This window comes from Hippoglossus stenolepis, chromosome 15 (assembly GCF_022539355.2).
Source record: "Hippoglossus stenolepis isolate QCI-W04-F060 chromosome 15, HSTE1.2, whole genome shotgun sequence".
Classification (NCBI taxonomy): domain Eukaryota; kingdom Metazoa; phylum Chordata; class Actinopteri; order Pleuronectiformes; family Pleuronectidae; genus Hippoglossus; species Hippoglossus stenolepis.
The window spans coordinates 23,836,909-23,855,805 of NC_061497.1; the positions used below are offsets into that span (position 1 = coordinate 23,836,909).

At 44.4% G+C, this 18,897-nt stretch overlaps 1 protein-coding gene across 1 annotated transcript; it reads right to left on the reverse strand.

Moving 5' to 3' along the window:
• Nucleotides 1–2,123: 2,123 nt before the first annotated feature.
• On the reverse strand, nucleotides 2,124–18,740 carry rars1 (arginyl-tRNA synthetase 1). Its single transcript, XM_035179145.2, has 15 exons — nucleotides 18,540–18,740; nucleotides 16,948–17,082; nucleotides 16,584–16,772; nucleotides 15,678–15,786; nucleotides 15,462–15,562; nucleotides 15,157–15,278; nucleotides 14,497–14,617; nucleotides 14,193–14,322; nucleotides 13,970–14,074; nucleotides 13,330–13,508; nucleotides 12,949–13,058; nucleotides 10,350–10,455; nucleotides 6,241–6,413; nucleotides 4,491–4,738; nucleotides 2,124–2,451 (listed from the first exon to the last, which is right to left on the reverse strand). Exons 1-15 carry the CDS (start codon nucleotides 18,582–18,584, stop codon nucleotides 2,342–2,344), a joined length of 1,983 nt encoding a protein of 660 aa, XP_035035036.2. The 5' UTR covers nucleotides 18,585–18,740; the 3' UTR covers nucleotides 2,124–2,341.
• Nucleotides 18,741–18,897: the final 157 nt, after the last annotated feature.

Below are 18,897 nucleotides of genomic sequence, written 5' to 3' on the forward strand. Positions count from 1 at the left end.
ATCTCTGCTCCACCGGGATCATCGCGTCGCTGCGTTTGTTCATCACCTGTAACAGCAGCTGAGTCACTCTGCTGCCCCCTAGTGGCTCGCTCTCCAGCGCTAACTCTTCAGTTCTATAAAACTCCCAAAAGGACAGAGTGAGATGAGACTTAAAACTGATACGGTAAAAATGACTAAATGAACCAAAACTACGTAGAAAACACGTTTTTATCGCTTCACAGATTTGAACTGAGATCTGATGTGATTTAAAGACGTGAGTCACATGATTCACGTAAACTTTGGTTTTGCTTTTATTGAATCACAACTCCTTGTGTTTGAACTTAGATGTTTTGAGAACAAATTCACACAAGTCTCTTTATGTTAAATAACGTTTATATATCTTAATATGATCATTTTCTTTGAGTTTCGTAGAGAGCGACTTCTCATATCGGCGGTGGACGTTTTATCTTTATTTAAATCATGTGGATTAGTGCAGCGTTAATAAGTTACAGTACCATCACTTACCCACCAGAGTCTGCACCTCCCGGCTGAACCACCAGGAGGCACCAGACCTCCGCCCCTCCAGTCTCTGCAGGCAGCTTCTCTAAACCACAGGCCTCGATCAAATCCAACACCTCCACCACGACTCTCCTCCGAGACCCGAGGGAGACGGAGTAAACCTCAGCAGGGAGGAGACCCGTGGCTCCCGCTGAGGTCGGGACGTTGCTTCTTCCTCGGGTGTTACCGTGGCGACCTCCCTCCTCCTGCAGCGACTGTCAAAACACCTTTAACACCGTTCTTCAGCGGCAGCAGAGTGAAAAAAGACCCGATGAATGTTTCATGAAGCTGCTGTGGGATTTGTTCCCTCAAAGAAGGTTCTGAGATCAGCGTAAAGTGCTGAGACGCATGAGACGACCAGAGAAGAGTAGATATTCATGTTTCAACTTTCAGAAATGGGTCACGCACACGTTTCCAGAATGATCCGCTGGGCACGAAGCGATCGTACGACTTGTGGGGATTCCTGACGCTCTTCTATCTATGGAAGTGCACGAGTGTCGGGTGGGAGGAGACAATGTGACGGCTGCAGGCGGCTCAGAGCGTGTGATGTATAATTAACTTCATCGTATGGACTCGTTCCAGCTGCACTTGGAGAACGTTTACTCTCACCAGAGGGTTGAACGAACTGCTGAGGCTGAGAGCGACGTTCTGCAAGTCAGAGTCTGGGAGGAAGTTTGAGATGAAGGGAAAACTATTAGAGTTAAAACTCAGAACAATCCTCAAACTCTACATGTGATTCAAGCATCTTACAAACTTCTTCTTTCAACGCCAACGTTTGTAGAAAAACGTCAAACACCGGAGGAGGAGGAGGAGGAGGTCCCGATCGTAGACTGAAAATAAAGATGGACGACACGTCCTCACGTCCTCACACTGTACGAAAACAAATCCAAAATGTCTCAGAAGTAACCAATCACGAGTCAGTCTCAGCTGTCAATCATTAAGTCTCTGCCCGTTATTATATCATCTTATTGAAGCTAAGAACCTAAATCGACAGAAATCATTTGTTTAACCTCAACTTTGTTGTTTGTAGTTTGGTCCATGTCCCATCTGCTAACATGGAGGAGGAGATGTTTTGGCTTCATGGAGCCGTCATGTCGTCCATCTTTATTTAGTCTGCGTTCCCGACAGTGAAGAACCAAAGGTTTGGAGAAGAGGATCCATGGAACACGACCCCTCACTCTGAATGAATCACAGGGATAATTAAACCTGACTGACTTTCACCCAAAGTGCAAACGGAGGCAGAGTTTTCCTGATCTGAAATTCAACGAGCTGCAACGAGCCGGTTCCTTTGAGACCTTTGGTGGAAAAGTTATTTTTTTGTATAACCTCACAGTTTATAAACAACATTACAGATTTATCTATTCCACACAGATTTATAGCATCTTGACCCTTTGTCCTGTGAAAGAGTTTGAACATCGGTCGGATGCCTTTTAATTTCTTCTCTTACACAAAGAGAAGAGAAATCAGGATGAAAGTATCACGAGGGTTTAAAGGTCACTCACACGGAAACTGTACGGGTCGTCACTGGTCCAGGAACGATAAAGATAAACTGAGATTCACGAACAGAAAAGATCAGACTGGTGATGTTTGCTTTCATCTCAGTTCTTTAATAAAAAAGATCTTTAACAGGAGATTGAATTAATCAGCTTGTGTGAAGGAAACAACAGATTCTGTGGAAAACAAAGTCCGGTCACTTGTGGACAAGTAAGAGAGATTTTAATATTTCAACCATTTATCGTGTTCCGGTGAACGTGGACCGACAGAGATGGAGGCGGGGGGGAGTGGGCGTGGTCTCGCTGTGACATCACATCCTGTGGACTTGGTTGATGCCCAGGATTTCGAAGCCTTTAGCCATGATGGTGGCCGTAGCTTCACAGAGCAGCATCCTCCACATGTTCACCTTTATCACCTCACCTGGAAACACAGAGGACACATTTACATGGTATTTATCATTTTGTCTGTTTGTCAGCAGGTTTACGCAAAAAATCATTAAACTACTCGAGGCAAATTCTGTACGGAGGGAATAAAGGAAAAGACAAAAGCATTGGACGTCACAGACTTTGTGTCGGTGTATTACAATTACTTTACAATTCATCAGCAGCTGTTGAAGATATTATACAGAATAAATTAAAGGATTTTAAAGTCAAAGAGTATAAGAATTATAATCAGGACAATAGAGGGATTGGAAAAGCAAGAATTAACAGATAGAAAAACAGCAGGAGACTAAATGAAGAAAGAGGAGACGAGACAAAAGGTGAAGAAGGAAAAGAAGAGAGAGACAGACTGAACGAAAGAGACAGAAGAAAACAGTCGGAGGTGAAGAACAGAACGATATCAACAAACAACCAAAGGTCAGGGGGCACATTGAAACTCTGCTCCCGTCATTTAACACAACGACGGCATCGAACAGAAACCAACGAGCTGGAAATCTGCAGCTTCACGATACAAGAACATTGAAGCCCGTCGGGTTAAATCTGCAGAAATCAAAAGTGTCATGAGCAGCAGGGGGCGGATCCAAGGGTCGGGTCGTTAAAGGGGCGTGAACGTTAACGGCAGACTACGAAATGAGATCGTAATTATCAAACACAGGTGGTGGTGGTGGGGGAGGGAGAGAGAGAGAGACAGAGAGACAGACAGAGAGAGAGACACAGACAGACAGACAGACAGACAGACAGACAGAGAGAGAGAGAGAGAGAGAGAGAGAGAGAGAGACACAGACAGACAGAGAGAGAGAAAGAGGACAGACAGAGAGAGAGAGAGAGAGAGAGAGAGAGAGAGAGAGAGAGAGACAGACAGACAGACAGACAGACAGACAGACAGACAGACAGACAGAGAGACAGAGAGAGAGAGAGAGAGAGAGAGACTCTGATGAGAACAAACTCACGTCTCAGTTTTAAAGTCTCATTAGTTTGATGTTTCTTTGTCTTTTGTCTCGGATGTTAACTGATGCTCAGACGTTATAAATTCACTTTTATTTATTTACAAATTAGATCCTGAGACGTCCTGAAGCTCTGAGATGAATTTAAAGTTAAGACTGACTCTTAATGTTTTTCGGATTCCAAAAGAAACTCACAAAACCTTTAACAGCAGGAGAAGCAGCTCCTGAGTCTGTGGCTGTTCTCAGATCTGCTCTGACGTCTGGACAGTGAAGTGAAGTGGAACCGTTCATCACCATCTTCAGGTTAATCATTAATTAGCCGAAGCACGTTGGACGTTACCATTTCCAATTAAACGTTCTATTAAACCATTTGTGGCCAAAAGTTTGTGGACGAGAGGACGTGGATCAACTTGAGAAAACAAATCTGATGATTCTGGAATACGTTGACTTGTTTTGAAACATGAACACATGAACAGAACACGAAGGTTTGATTTATTCCCCCGACTCTGACTCTTTGCTGTTCGCTCACACTCCTTTCATCCTTTCATCAATCTGAACTGTTCCCAGAAATGAGGAATAATAACCTCCAGCTGGGGTTTGCTGCCGCATCACTAACCGTGCATTAGCATAATTAAACATCTCTAAGCCTGAAGTGAAGCACTCCGGAGCGCCGCGGGGATAAACCCCTCAGTAACGAGCGGAGGGCGAACAGCGATCACACGCTGTTAGTGAAAACCCTCTCAGAGTGAGACGTCCTGTTAAGTGGCTGAGTTGCGCTCTCTTCTCACCTTTGACCTTGACATTCACATCGATTATGTGGAAACAAAAACGTGATTTTCAAAAATCAACAACACCTCTGAGAACATGAGACGATTTCTGAGGCTTCAACCACCGAAACCTCGGCTCCGCTTCAGACAAGAAACATTCTGCGTTCTCCAGTTGGGTTCACGTGCAAATTAACAACATATAAACAGGTGGAAGGAGATTCGCTCTGCAGGTAGAACCTCCCTGGGGGCTGTGGAAGACCCCTGACCTCCTCAGTGGAGACAGTGGGATCCAGAAGACGCGGTCCTACCTGTCTGCCGGTCCTTCTCCACGCAGTAGCAGCTGTCGTAGAACTCGGTGAAGGTGGTGGCGAGCTCGTACAGGAAGTCGCAGAGCGTGTGCAGCAGCAGGTCGTCCAGGACCTTCTGCAGGACCTCGGGGAAGCGCAGGATGCACTTCCCCAGCTTCCACTCCTTCTCGTGGTCCAGGAGCACCTCTGTGGTCTCGGCTGCTTTCCTCAGCATGGCCTCGTCAATGTTGGCGAGACGAGCGATGGACCTGCGGGAGGAAAATACAGCTTCAGTGTCAGAGTGGAAGGTTGTGGATCGAGGTGCAGAGCAGGATAATATAGTGTCAGGCAGCCATCTCTTCTGTTAGGACGCCACAGGTAGAACCACCCCCCGAGCTTCTGTATTGTTGTCATGAAACCCCATGTGGGGCCTGAGTCTCCCAGTGATCTCTTCTATCAAACCAGTGCAGGAACATCTCCTCCAGCACCTCTGCTGACAATCAAGAACATCGATCTCTGCTGGGCACTTTGCTGTAGGTAACACCTCCAGGGAGGCAGGAGAGGGGGAGGGGAGGAGGAAGGGCAGCAGAGGAGAGGACCTGATCTATTGTGAGGTAACACTCAGGAGGCAGGAGAGGAGGAGGAGGAGGAGGGAGCAGCAGAGGAGGAGGAGGATGGGCCTGAGTCTCCCAGTGATCTCTTCTATCAAACCAGTGCAGGAACATCTCCTCCAGCACCTCTGCTGAAAATCAAGACCATCGATCTCTGCTGGGCACTTTGCTGTAGGTAACACCTCCAGGGAGGCAGGAGAGGAGGCAGGAGAGGAGGAGGAGGAGGCAGCAGCAGCAGAGGAGGAGGAGGAGGCAGCAGAGGAGGAGAAGGAGGAGGAGAGGAGGAGGAGGAGGAGGCAGGAGGAGGAGGAGGAGGAGGAGGCAGCAGAGGAGGAGGAGGAGGATGAAGCCGGGAGACGCTCACTCGATGCAGGAGATAAGAGGTGAGGAGAGATTGGCTCTCGCTGACTGACGGCGCCCCAAAGACTAATTAATCCCCTGGAACCATCTCCCACGGACGCCCAGCGAGGATGAACTGATACCGGGGAGGAAAGTGTGGAGGTGCAGGGCGGCGTGGAGGAGACGGAGAAATGTGTCTGAGGAACTTTAACTTTCAGGAAACGTGTTTGAAAGTGAGCGGCCGAGCTGCTGACGTGTTCCTGAGCAGCTCTGAGCATCTGTACATTTGACTGACACATTTCTGACAGTTGAACTGAGCAGTCGGAGTTTTCCTCGGCATCAACACGTGAACTAATCCGACACTACTTGGACCCGAATCACGACCAGTTAGCGACATTAGCATTTGAAATCACCCTCTTATAAACATATTATTCTGTGCCAACACTTGTTAACATACTTTTAATTTAGTAATATAGTTCTGCTTACTGTTAGCATTTAGCATGGTAGCACGCTTAATGGATGTTAACATGCTAAATGCTTCATTATGTACTCACTGTCAGTATTTAGCGTGGTAGTGGTATTTTTTTACCACGTTAGCATGCTATTGTAGCATTCCTTAGTAATACTTTCTGTCACTTACTATTTAGCATAGAAGCACTGTAAATGCTTTGCTATGTTAGCATGCTACTTTCTAAATCAGTAGTGAGTAAATGAAAAGTCAATACAAACATCATGATTCTTCCTCTGGGGACCATGCACTTCAGTGAACTTCTGCAGAATCAGTTTTCACGTATGGGGTTGAGCGTGGCGGTGGCGCTCACCTGATGCGGGTGAGGGCGTAGAGCAGGTACGCCGCCGTGTTGCCTCGGTCGTCCAGCATCTTGTCGAAGGAGAAGACGTAGTCGTTGATGCGGTTGTGGGAGAGGTCGGCGTATTTAATGCATCCGAAAGCAACGGACCTCTGGGCTTTGATTAGCTCCTCTGGAGTCAGGACCTGCACAAACAGTCGGGCTTCATTTAGTAAAAAGGTACAAAGTTCACGATCTTAACATAAAACCTCTAAACTGCATTAAAACCCATCTGATAACTGCAGCTTTAATTAGTGAACGCAGCGCCTCGTGTTTCTATCAGCAGCGACTTGAGTTTAATACAAATTATGAATCAGATTGTCTGAACTCAAAGATAAAATGAACTTATTAGGACACAGACTCGACTTCGTATTCGTGACGCATTTTATCTCACAGGAAGTGAACGGAGGAAGATGAGGATTATGAAGAAGATTTAACGACGGGATTTGATCAGAAAACAAAACAACAAGAGACGATGAGACATGACAGGAAATGAAAGATGTTTGACGACGTCACTGTTTCTGTTCACAGTGAAACTGACGGAGCTAAAGTTTGACATCACTCTTGAACTTGTGGGGACGAATCACAGAAGTTCTAGCGGTTGAATAAAACTCGTGTTGTTGAGAGAGATCGTCCCGGCTCGCCAGTTATATATAAAAGTTATATAAGATCAGGTGGTTGTTTACATGGTAACAAGGTTGTTGCACTTCTGTTTCCTTTTCTATTATTTATGCAGTGGCCAACATTTCACGACGTGCTCAGAGGTCACAGAGGTCACAGACAGAGGTCACAGACAGAGGTCACAGACAGAGGTCACAGACAGAGGTCAGGCAGCGACACAACAGGACACTGAGACAGATTCATTCTGCTGGACCAAAGAGTAGAGAAAGAGAACAGATCTGAAAACAACAGAATAGTAGAAAACAAATGTTCACAGCAGCCGAGTCGCCGGAGCAGAGCGCGGTTCATGGAGGTTTGTTTTAATGAGGCAGGGTTAGCAGATGGTAGACGTGGGCACCGACCCAGACAGAGAGCAAAGTGCCAGAGGGTCCGCGGGGAAGCTCAGTTGGCACCGGCTCCTCACGACCGTCTTAGCATTAAAATCATCGCAGTTCAACTGGAAGTCAGAGACTGTTTGTGCTCCACACAGAACTTAACCAGGTCAGAGATCCACCTGCAAGTTCCAGATGCAAACAGCTCAACTCGCAGGCTGGAAACACAAGAAGCTGAGGGTCAGAGATGAGACGTGTGAAGAGGCAACAGAAGCTCAAGTCCTGGGATGGAGGAGAAGAGCTGGAGACTAAACTGGAGCAAATATAAAAACACTAACTTCCTGAACCCAACTTGATGAACATGAGCTGGTGACGGAGACGTTGCAGAGTCGGAGTCTGTGAGTGAAGCTCTGCTAAGAAGCTCCAGGAGAAAGATGGTGGAATCTTGTCCTCTTGTCTGTGGAGTGTCCAGTGTTGAGATTCTTTTATAATGTGTGAGACGAACATATTTATGATTGTCTTCATAAATAATCCGTCCAGTCTTATTGTCGACTGAACAGTTAATTATCAAAATACCATTTATTCTATCATCAAATCAAAAGAAAACCATCTCCCATGATCCTCAGACATGTTGGTGCAGGTCAAGTGTCTGCAGCTCGTTGTGTCAGCACTTTACCAACATCTGGACAGATGTTACTGAACCGTGCAGCTGGTTTTAAACAGACAGAGCTGATTGTTAAAAGCTGTAAAAAGACATGAATATGTCTGAAGACCCTGTTGGACTCCTGGCGACGCCCCCGTCCTTCACCGACTCTAAGAAAAGACCAAAGGGCCACAAAGTACATACTCATCTAAAGCTGTAAAAGTGTCTTAATGTCTTTTCATCTCTTGTTCAGCAAGTGCAGACACACGAGGTCACAAAGGTCAACACAGTTCACGGTTCATCTCCAACCTGCGGACTGTTGGGTCCCTGGTTGCTCAGGAAGGGAAGGACGCATTTGAAGGAGCCTTCGAAATGAGACATGGGTCTCGTCAAGCCACCGGGACGCAGACAGAATTTAAATGCAGCCTCCAAAGGGTTTTCGCAGATAAGAGGTGATATTATTTCTTGTAAAACATTAACGCTTTACTCAGACACCACGGGAACGTTAAAGCTTTGAGGCACTGGGGTCATGAACCGGAGCTTCATGTACTTTTCATCTCCCGACTGAACAGACTCTGGTACCATCAGTGTTTAGATGAGTTGTTAGTTGTTGTAAAAGGACAAATCAGATCTTCGTCATATTAAATGGAGGCAAATGTCAAATAAAAACAAAACCTGGACAAACTTCTGCTGCAACGTGACCCGACGTCAAGACTCTGCAGTGACCAGTGACTTTTAAAAAGTGTCACTCAGATACAAATAGTTCTTAGTTGTTCTCTTGGACTAAAACAGACAAGTTTTCAGCGATAAAACAGAAAAGCGTCGGCTGCAGATCCGAGGAAGTTTGTGAGAAAGATGTTGCACATGATGAAAAGACGGAGGAAGAATAACGACGTGACGTCCTCAGAGTTCAGCGGAGGAACAGAGCGAATGTCCGACAGGGTTCGGTTCTTTCCATTTCAATCCAGGTCGACTGCAGACGTGATCAGAAGGATCCGAGTTTGGCTCCGTTCACGCAGGACGAGAAGAATAACGGCGACCGCAGAGGGAGACGTCGTTACTGTAGAATAATCCTCGTCAGGCCGAATCCAAAGCAGAAATAATGAGCTGCTCTCTGGACTAAACGGCTGCTTATCAAACATTAAACATTTCACACGAAATATTGATGTGACACGATTCTAATACGAGCTGAAGTAATTGTGCGATATTCTGCCAGAAACGATTCCAGTGGAGTCGCTGAGGAGCGTTTCTGCCCGAAGGTTTCAGAGGAGAAGGTAGAGAAGTGAAGCACAAATAAAAACACAGCATTTAAAGTTAAATATTCAGTAAAGACACGTGAAGCATGAAAACGTTTAGCAGCAGAAACTGTGGAGGAGCTGCTGCCGTCCTCGAGGTTTCTTTATTGTTTTACCCTTCGACTCATTCTCCAACAAAAACAAGTTAATTTCTACCAATTTAAATCTCTTCAGGGTGACGTGCGGCTCCGAGTCTGGGGTCAGTGCAAACTGAAAAACTTTTTAATTCTCTTTTTATTCTCGTCCTCTTGTTCATCGTGTTTCGTGACTCATGATGAAAAGTCAGTCAGATTCGTCCTCTGGGGAACACGAACGTCTGAACAGGATTTTGTGAAGATATTTTTCTCTGTTGGCCCAAAATCTTAATATCTTAACTAAAGTTAGTTTTCTCTCTTCTTTCCTAAAGTCTTCACACTTTTAAAGTTAGCTTGAGTTTGGCTCGTGCTCGGTCCGGGGTCTCGAGGTCAAAACTTTTCTAATGACCTGAGATTCTGGAGTCTGAAGAAAGCTGCATCTCACTGGCATTTCACTGGTTAATAAACACAGGGTTAAAATCTATTTAAAATGAATAACTCCTCCCAGTTGATAATTAACTTTCACTTGTTTCTATAATTCTGAATAATCCACAAAGTTTGTATAGGAACTATTACTTCATTAGAAAGTATTTCAAATTAAAACTGTGGATTTGACTTTACAATTAGAGCCACAATTCATTTGTTAAATAATTAGTTGTTCAAGTGACAGAAAATGTATTGGCAGCTTTTTAGATAAATCATTGTTAAATAATTGTTAATATTAATATATACATGGATAAAAAATAAAGAATTAATCGGGATAAATGTTTCATTATTATTTCATTTGAGTTTAAAGACTGATTTCTGCTCCTGAGTGAAGGTTTTTTAACTCGATCCGAAGAGTTAGAACATTAAATCAAAGTGTTAAACCTCCTCATTGTGCACATTTCATCTGCAGCAGAGGAAAACTTCTTTGTGACGTTGAAACCTGAAGTCTGTGGTTTGTCCCTGAAAGACGAACCACAACCCGTCACCTGGTTCATCAGAGAGATTCAGGACAGGAGATCAAACCGTCGAACAAAGAGATGTCCTCTCGTTCTCCGTCTTCATCCTCAAACAGAAACACAGACTCTCTCACCTTGTCTCTCTCCTTGTCCTTCAGTTTGTCCATCGACCTCTTCAGTCCCTCGTCCAGCAGGTCCATCAGCCGCACCGTGTCTCCTGACCGCGTCTTAAACTTCTTCCTGTCCACGAGGAAACGAGACAAATCAGGACGGCAAAATAATTGGTTCACCTCAAACTCGGCTGGATGAACTGGACACCCTGATCAAAGAGGACACCCCCCCCCCCACCAGGTCCTTCAGACGTTACCAAGTCCCACTGGCCCCGAAAAACATCTACAAGAAATCCTTCTTTACATCTGCAACAACCAGAACTATTTAAAACTGACTGTTGCTGTTTTTAAAAGTCTCTCTGAATGTGACTACTAAGGAATCTGGTTTACAAGCTGAGAAAGTAAAGACGTGATTGTGACACGCTCTGCGCTCGGAGACGTTCGTCCTGAGAGACGACGTCGACGTCCCCGAACACAAGTTTCCAGAAGGTACGACGACGAACGACTTTCTGTCCACAACAATTAACACAAAGACTTAATATTAGATTATTTCTGTCGACGCCTCGGGGGTGAAACGTTTTGTACGAGTAAATCACACGAGCATTACGAGCAGAACATGAGACACAAATTTAATAACCCCCTTCCATATTTACTGCTGCTCTAGCGCCCCGTGGCTGCGTTAAGCTCTTATTGTCTGGTTGAGTGATTATGAAAACAGCATGATAAATTTCTAATGGAGTTTAGAGGAGAGCAAACATTGTGGGGCCAATTTACGCCCCCTCAGGTTACTGTGGGGCGTTTAGCAGCACTTAGTTCTGGCCTCTGCGTCGCTTAACGTCAAACCTTCCTCCTCCTCCTCCTCCTCCCTCTGCACGGACTCTCCTCCTCTTCCTCTTCTTCTTCTTCTTCAGCGAGACAGAAAACCTGTGCAGCGACCGGCCGCACAGTCAAAACTGATCATCAAAATAAAAACTAACAGCGAGGACAAACTCAGCGAGGAGGGAAACCACAGTTTTTATGACAGCAACAATAAAAACAGAGGAGGATGAGATGAAGGAGGAGGACAAGGGCAAGAAGAAGAGTAAACCACACTTCTTCTGCTAATTTACCATCGACAAGTACGAAGCTGACGAACGGTTTGAGGTACACGTCCCACATGAGCCGTTTTCAGACATGACCTCCGGAGGAACTTCCTTTCACACATGAACAACGCAGCGGGAGAGTCTCTGCTCTCCAGAGGATTCAGGTGAGGGGCGGGGCAGCAGGCGGAGGCAGGAAGTAACTGTAGCTGCAGAGACCACGTGTGGTTGTTCAGTGCGTGTCTGAGAGCAGCTGTACGGATGTTTGTGGAATTACTAGAAACTGAATACGTCTCCTTTAAGAAACTAAACTTCTCAAAGTTATCGCTGAACTTCTAATCAGCGTCGTCCACCGACAGCCGAGCGGAGCGTCCTTCCTCCTCATGCTGAGTATCAGCTCTGTGCTGTGGTGAAGCTGCGTCGGTTCAAACGCAGACTTCCCTGGATGCGGAGCAGCAGCCGCACTTTCCTCATTTGTATTTGTCGATGCAGTCGTTTAAACTTCTGCTTTTATGTTTGATAAAAACGTGAAGCGGAGGCGATAGAAGACGTGAAGGACGTTCTGACGGTGAAGTCTGTGTCTGCAGAGGAGCTGCTCGTCTCTGCTCTGATGAAGACGCTGACTTGGAATCGAGTTAAACTTCCATTAGTCTGAACGTGGTTACGACTCTATCAGTGTTAACACCTAACAGAGCCTGTTGATCATCCTCTGAACTGTTGGATTCATGGATTAACATGTTTCATGGTCTTCAGGGTCCAAAACACAGACTTTAAGATGACAAGGAAATATGTCAACTTACTTTCTTACCCAGAGTTTGTTCAGAATCTTGTTCGACGAGTGTGATCGAAAAAACAAATGTAGCCGAGAGCGTCACTTTGCATTTTAAATGAAAGACTCCAGGAAGACACAGTTAAACAGTTCCAGTACAAAACTCCTCGTATGAAAAGAACTAGATTATAGTTTTTACACTTCCACTCTGCCAGTTTCTCTGTTTACAGCTTCTGTGCTAAACTAAACCCGCAGTTAGCTCTAGTTTCATATTGAACAACAGTTGTTCCCTGGTCTTTGCTTTCTCATCTCACTTTGTCACGTCTGTGTTTTAGCAAAGATCTGCAGGAATGAACATAAAAACAAATCCGTTTAAAAAGTAGGAACAAACACATGAAGCGTTTGTTATTTCAAAGCTCTGAAAAGACGACGACAGAGCTCGTGTTTCCAGACACAGGAGATTTTAAATTCTCTATTTTCATCTGAATTGTTGAAGCTTAAAAAGGCAGAAACATGACGGATGTTCTGAAAATGTCACGTTTCGATGTAGCTGTCAAAGCAAATCAGTTCAGACAAGGAAATCTAAGACGAGAAATATTTCATCTCGCTGCAAAGTCAGTCTGGACCTGAAGCTCTTTGAACGTTGGTTCTCCGTGTTCACGTCATCGACCAGAGGACGAGAGGAGTCGACTCCCAGTGGACGTTTACAAACGTTGTGTCTGTGTGTGTCTGTGTCTGTGTGTGTGTCTGTCTGTGTCTGTGTGTGTGAACTCACTTGTCCTCTCCCAGCACCACTCCGAAGCCTGCGTGCTCCACTCGGGTCACCTGAGGGTCGTACCAGCCAATCATCTGCGCCGCAGCAAACACCAACTGGAAGTGTGTGGCCTGGAAGAAGAAGAACACACACAGACACACACACAGACACACACAGACACACACGAAGAAGACATCAGAGTCTGTTTATAAACATGGACGGGTCCAGAGAGTGAAGCCAACACGAAACTCCATGACACCTGTATTCTGTGTAATGACCAGCAGAGGGCGACTCCACTGACTGTTTCTATAGAAGTCTACAAGGCACAAAATGGACGTTTGTATCTGAGATATTATAGTTCCATTGTGTATGATCTGAGCTCCTCCCCCTCTCGTCACCCACCTGCCCGCTGTCCGTGACGTAGATGATGATGTCGGCCTTCTCGACAAAGAGCCGCTGGCGCAGGGCGGCGAGGTCGGACGTGTCGTACGTGTAGCCGCCGTCTGACTTGACGATGGTGAGGGGGACGGACTGACCCGGGGCGAAGACGATCTTACGACCCTCGTCGAACTCCGACAGGCCTGAGATGGAAGAAAGAAGAGGAAGAGGTGGATGAGGGTTTGATGGGAGGAGGAGGAAGAGATCATGAAAGAAGAAAGAGACGAAAACAAGGGAATTGAGAGTAAAAGAGGAAAAAACACAAAAGAAGAGAAGAACCAGGATGGACAGAGAGGAGGAGAGAGGAGGAGAGAGGAGGAGAGAGGAGGGATCTATGATACAAGCCTGCCCCCTAGTGGTCCAATCAGGTGACTGCAGAACACAGTTTGAAAGAAGGAGAGCTAATCAAAGTATCATTAATACAAAAATGATTCAAACGACATTTTTAAAATCATCTTAAAAACAAAAGACAAAGATAAATATCACACAGAGAAATAAAATTCTCTAATTCAGTGTAACGAAAGTTTTTAGTTTTTAGTTTCTATGTTTTATTTGATAAGAGCCATGAAAAGCCCCCGGGACCTTTGACCTCTTGCACACTGACCTTTCCCCTCAAACTCCTTCACCACCTGCGTCATCATGTCCTGGTAGTACGACTCTCCTCTCTCGATGATCTGGATGTCCAGGCAGTCGTAGACTCTCTGAAACTCTGAAACACACGTCAGGCAACAATAAAATAACACTCGTCACTCCAGACGTTGTCTTAAGACTTTTAAATTATTAAATATCAAATGTAAAACACATTATATGGTACATTATGAGAGTACCTTTCCTGGAGACGTCACAGATGAGGTTCCAGCCTTTGATGAAGTCCGGCTCTTTACTCTGCAGCCGGACGACGCACTGATACGCTCGTTTCTTAAAGTCCTCCTCCTCGTCAAAACGCTTCTTTGACTCCTGACGAAAGGAGGAAGAGGAGGAGGAGAGTCGAGAGGGGGACAGAGAAAAAGAAATGAGCGACCAGCAGATCAGAAAGCGTACGACGGATGAAAGAGGGAAGAGGACAGCAGAGAAGCTGGAGAGTGTTTGTGTTAGAGACAGAGACAGAGACAGAGACAGAGAATGACTGACCTTGTAGAAGGCCTGCAGGTCACTGATGGGCGGGGAGGAAGTCAGGTAGTCTGGGAATTTATCCTGCAGGTGAGCGATCAACATCCCAAACTGAGTCCCCCAGTCGCCGACGTGGTTCAACCTGCAAATGAAAGACTGGACTTTTACATCTGAGGTTCAGGATTTTAAGAAATGAGACGTAACTCGTCCTGTCGTCTGTCCCACAAACTGGAGCCTGAACAAACAGGAGACGACTGAAGACCAGACGTGCTGCTGTGTTCTGAACTCCTGTGATGTAGGTCATGACAAGACCTTTCCTTTGGTTTCAATCCAGGTCCCGCCCATACATGTGCTCAACCAATCACAACGTCTCAGCCCGTTTTTATATCATTAAATAACTAATTAAAACCAAACTTTAACAGAAACCATCCTCGACAAACATTTATTTAACGTCTACTTAGATTTTTTGGTTTGGTTCATGTCCCATCTTCTAACATGGAGGAGGCAGGGTTTATGACCTATACTGCAGCCAGACACCAGGGGGCGATGGAGAGGATTTGGCTTCACATTGAGGCTGCGATGTCGTTCATCTTTAGTTACAGTCAGTGGTTGAGAGGATGCAGAGTATTAGCTTAGCGTAGCTTAGCGTAGCTTAGCACTGTGACATCACAGTGAACTGACCTGAGGACGTCGTAGCCGAGAAACTCGAACATCCGACACATGCTCTCCCCGATGATGGTGGAACGCAGGTGACCCACGTGCATCTCTTTGGCGATGTTAGGAGACGAGAAGTCCACCACCACCTGAACATCAACACAAAGGATTCCACTAATAACAATAATAACAATAACAACAATAATAATTTACTAAGAATCTGTTCTGAAACAACCTTAGTTTTGTTATTTCTGGTTTAAAACTAAAACGTTTGATGCACGAAAAAGATCTGATCTGATTTCTGATGAAGTCGAATGATTGATGTGACGAACCTTCTTCCTGGAGGCGAGCGGCGGCGGCTGAACTCCGTTCACCAGCAGGTTGCTCAACAGTTTGGACACAAACGTCCTCTTCAGGTGGACGTTGATGAAACCTGGAGACACGGGAGACGTCAGAGGGACAACGAGGAGACAACGAGGACGAGGAGGACAACGAGGACGAGGAGGAGAACGAGGGGGGGGAGAATATTATTATATCATTATTAATACCTGGTCCTGCGATTTCCGTTTTCTGGATGAGTTCGTTGTCTGGAAGATTCTGGATGATCTTCTCTGCGATTTCCCTCGGGCTGGTTTTGATTCCCTTCGCCTTCAACATCTGAACGACAGAAAAATGAGTTTTAACTAAACTCATTAATTTCATCTCCAGAGAGAAACATTTCAAAATATGTTTTTTAAAAATTTGATTTGTTTATTTAGTTTACAGAGTGATTTCCTCTGATGTCGGATAGAACTAGTTCAGACAGTAAACTAGTTCAGACAGTAAACTAGTTGAGACAGTAAACTAGTTCAGACAGTAAACTAGTTCAGACAGTACTAGTTGAGACAGTACTAGTTCAGACAGTACTAGTTCAGACAGTACTAGTTCAGACAGTAACTAGTTCAGACACTACTAGTTGAGACAGTACTAGTTGAGACAGTACTGGTTCAGACAGTACTAGTTCAGACACTACTAGTTCAGACACTACTAGTTGAGACAGTACTAGTTCAGACGATAAACTAGTTCAGACAGTACTAGTTCAGACAGTAACTAGTTGAGACAGTACTAGTTCAGACACTACTAGTTCAGACAGTAAACTAGTTCAGACAGTACTAGTTGAGACACTACTAGTTGAGACAGTAACTAGTTGAGACAGTACTAGTTCAGACACTACTAGTTGAGACAGTACTAGTTGAGACAGTAAACTAGTTCAGACACTACTAGTTCAGACACTACTAGTTGAGACAGTAAACTAGTTCAGACACTACTAGTTGAGACACTACTAGTTGAGACAGTAAACTAGTTGAGACAGTACTAGTTCAGACAGTAAACTAGTTCAGACAGTACTAGTTCAGACACTACTAGTTGAGACAGTACTAGTTCAGACAGTACTAGTTGAGATAGTAGACTCTGACCTGAGCCATGGCCATGGCGCTGTTACACTGGTAGTCTCCGAACTTGGCCTGCTGGTTCGGCGTGACGACGAGCGGCGGGTTGTCCAGCTCGGGACAGGAAGCTCTGATGGCCTCGCCGAAGACGTCCTGCAGCAGCAGGTTGACGTTCATCATGGATTTGCTGCAGTGACTCCGCTCGTCCTGGAGACTCTGAAACGACAACAAGTCAGGTTCACTGGCGTCAACACGTCATGGAACTGATCAGAGAATCAGGACAGAAGTGGATTATTACATCTCTAATAATCGTCTCGTTAATTTAAATGGAGATGATGATGTAATGATTGTGTGTAATGTAATGCCCCCCCCCACTCCTCTCCTGCCTCACCCTCTTCAGGATGTTGAGTCGGTATTTCAGTTTGGTGTTTTCGTCCCGCAGCTGTTCCAGATGTGGAGATGGACTCAGGCTCTGAGGATTCTTCAGACTCTCGATCTCTGCAGAGAGGGTTCGGATCTCCTGCTCCTGAAAACAACAATAAATACATGAATAAAGAATAAGAAACAAGATTCAGATTGGGAGTTTTACAAGTTTATATATCAGTGTCGTAAGAACAGGAAGCAAAGAGGTTATTATGATCTAACTTGTTGATCATCAAAGTGAAACACAGCTCGTGTTCTTCGTTTTATCATAATTCAGTCAGATCCGATCACGTGAAGAAAAACATGAGTTTCACTTTCAGAGGATTGCATCATCTGACATATTCCATCTATAAACATCCAGAAACCACAGAAACATCTGCTCACAACCTCAGAGCTGCACTCACAAGTGTCTTGTTATTAAAGTTTTGCCAGGATCAACGTAATCCTGTGACATCTGACTTTACATCAGTGAGTACAATGAAAACAGGAACTGTCAATAACCAATTCAGTAAAGTTTCCATGGTGCTAATCTGTAAAAATATGAACCACAGCCCCAAAATGATGGGATTTGAAGTTATTAACACTTCATGGACATAATTATCCTCCAAGAGAAAGTTAAAGAAGGAGGATAATATAAGTTTAATGTTATGTTGGTTTCGTTTCACTTTCTATTATTTTCTACAGTGATTTTTTGAATCATTAACATTTAGAGTGTAATGATCTGAGTTAACAGAAATGAAATATGAGTTAATAAACCACAAGCTTATCTGTGAAGAAGAAATACTCTGATAACGGATTCGTCCATAAAAACATTTCTGGGAATCTGAGTGAATCAAAATGAAACCAAAAGTTGTTCCATCGTCACTTCATGATTCAACAAAGAGTCGAGACACAACTTTAAAATCTATTTTATATCGTATAACTAATGATTTGAATTCATTTATAAGTTTACAATTAAAAATGAGATTATCATGTTACTGTTCATCTCAAATTAATATTTCCTTCATAAACAACAGCAGCACAGTGACGTCAATAAGGGTTCTGAAATTCTCCAAACATATTTAATCAAACACTTGAATATTTAACTTAATACAGAAATGTAAGAACAAAGAAAAACAGGAATTTGTCACATTTGAAAAAGTAAAAGCATCAAATGTTCAATATTCTCTGATTTCAATGGTCTTTGGTTATTAATTATGAGAATAGTTGCAGATTGATTTTCTTTCCATCAACTTAACGATTAGTCAAGTAATTATATAGAATAATAAGAATTTAGTCAGTGACGGATTTACTTTATAAAGATTATAAAGATTCTAAATAATTAAAATAAATCAGACACTAATGAATTTAAACATAAACACAGAACTGATCCAGAACCAGTGCAGTCACAGAACTTTTACACTCAATAACATTACTAACGAATTTTAGAAAGTTCCACACAGAAACAACAAGAGAAATAATAATAATAATAATAATAATAATAAAGAATTATTCATGAATCCAACTGAACCAGCTCGACGCTGTGACGCCGGGACACGGGGAGCGGAGAGCGGCCGGTACCTGCTGCTGGAGCCGGGCGGTGCAGCTGCTCACTGGGTCTGACATGGTCCACACCCCGGGGAGACGCTGGTCCGCTGCTGGAGGAGGAGGAGGAGGTGGAGGAGGAAGAGGAGGAGAAAGAAGAAGTAGATGAAGAGTCTCGTGGCTGATGAAACTGCGGCGAGAGGAAGAAGTTCAAAGTTTATAAAGTCTTCCGGGTCTACTTCTTCTTCGTGGAGTCAAACTGCGGCTGTTAAACACGTCTAGGACGAGAACAGCGCCACCTGGTGCAGGAGGCTTGTAACAACCTGACTTCATAGAATAGAACAGAACAGAATATAATATAATGCAACAGAACAGAATATAATATAATATAATG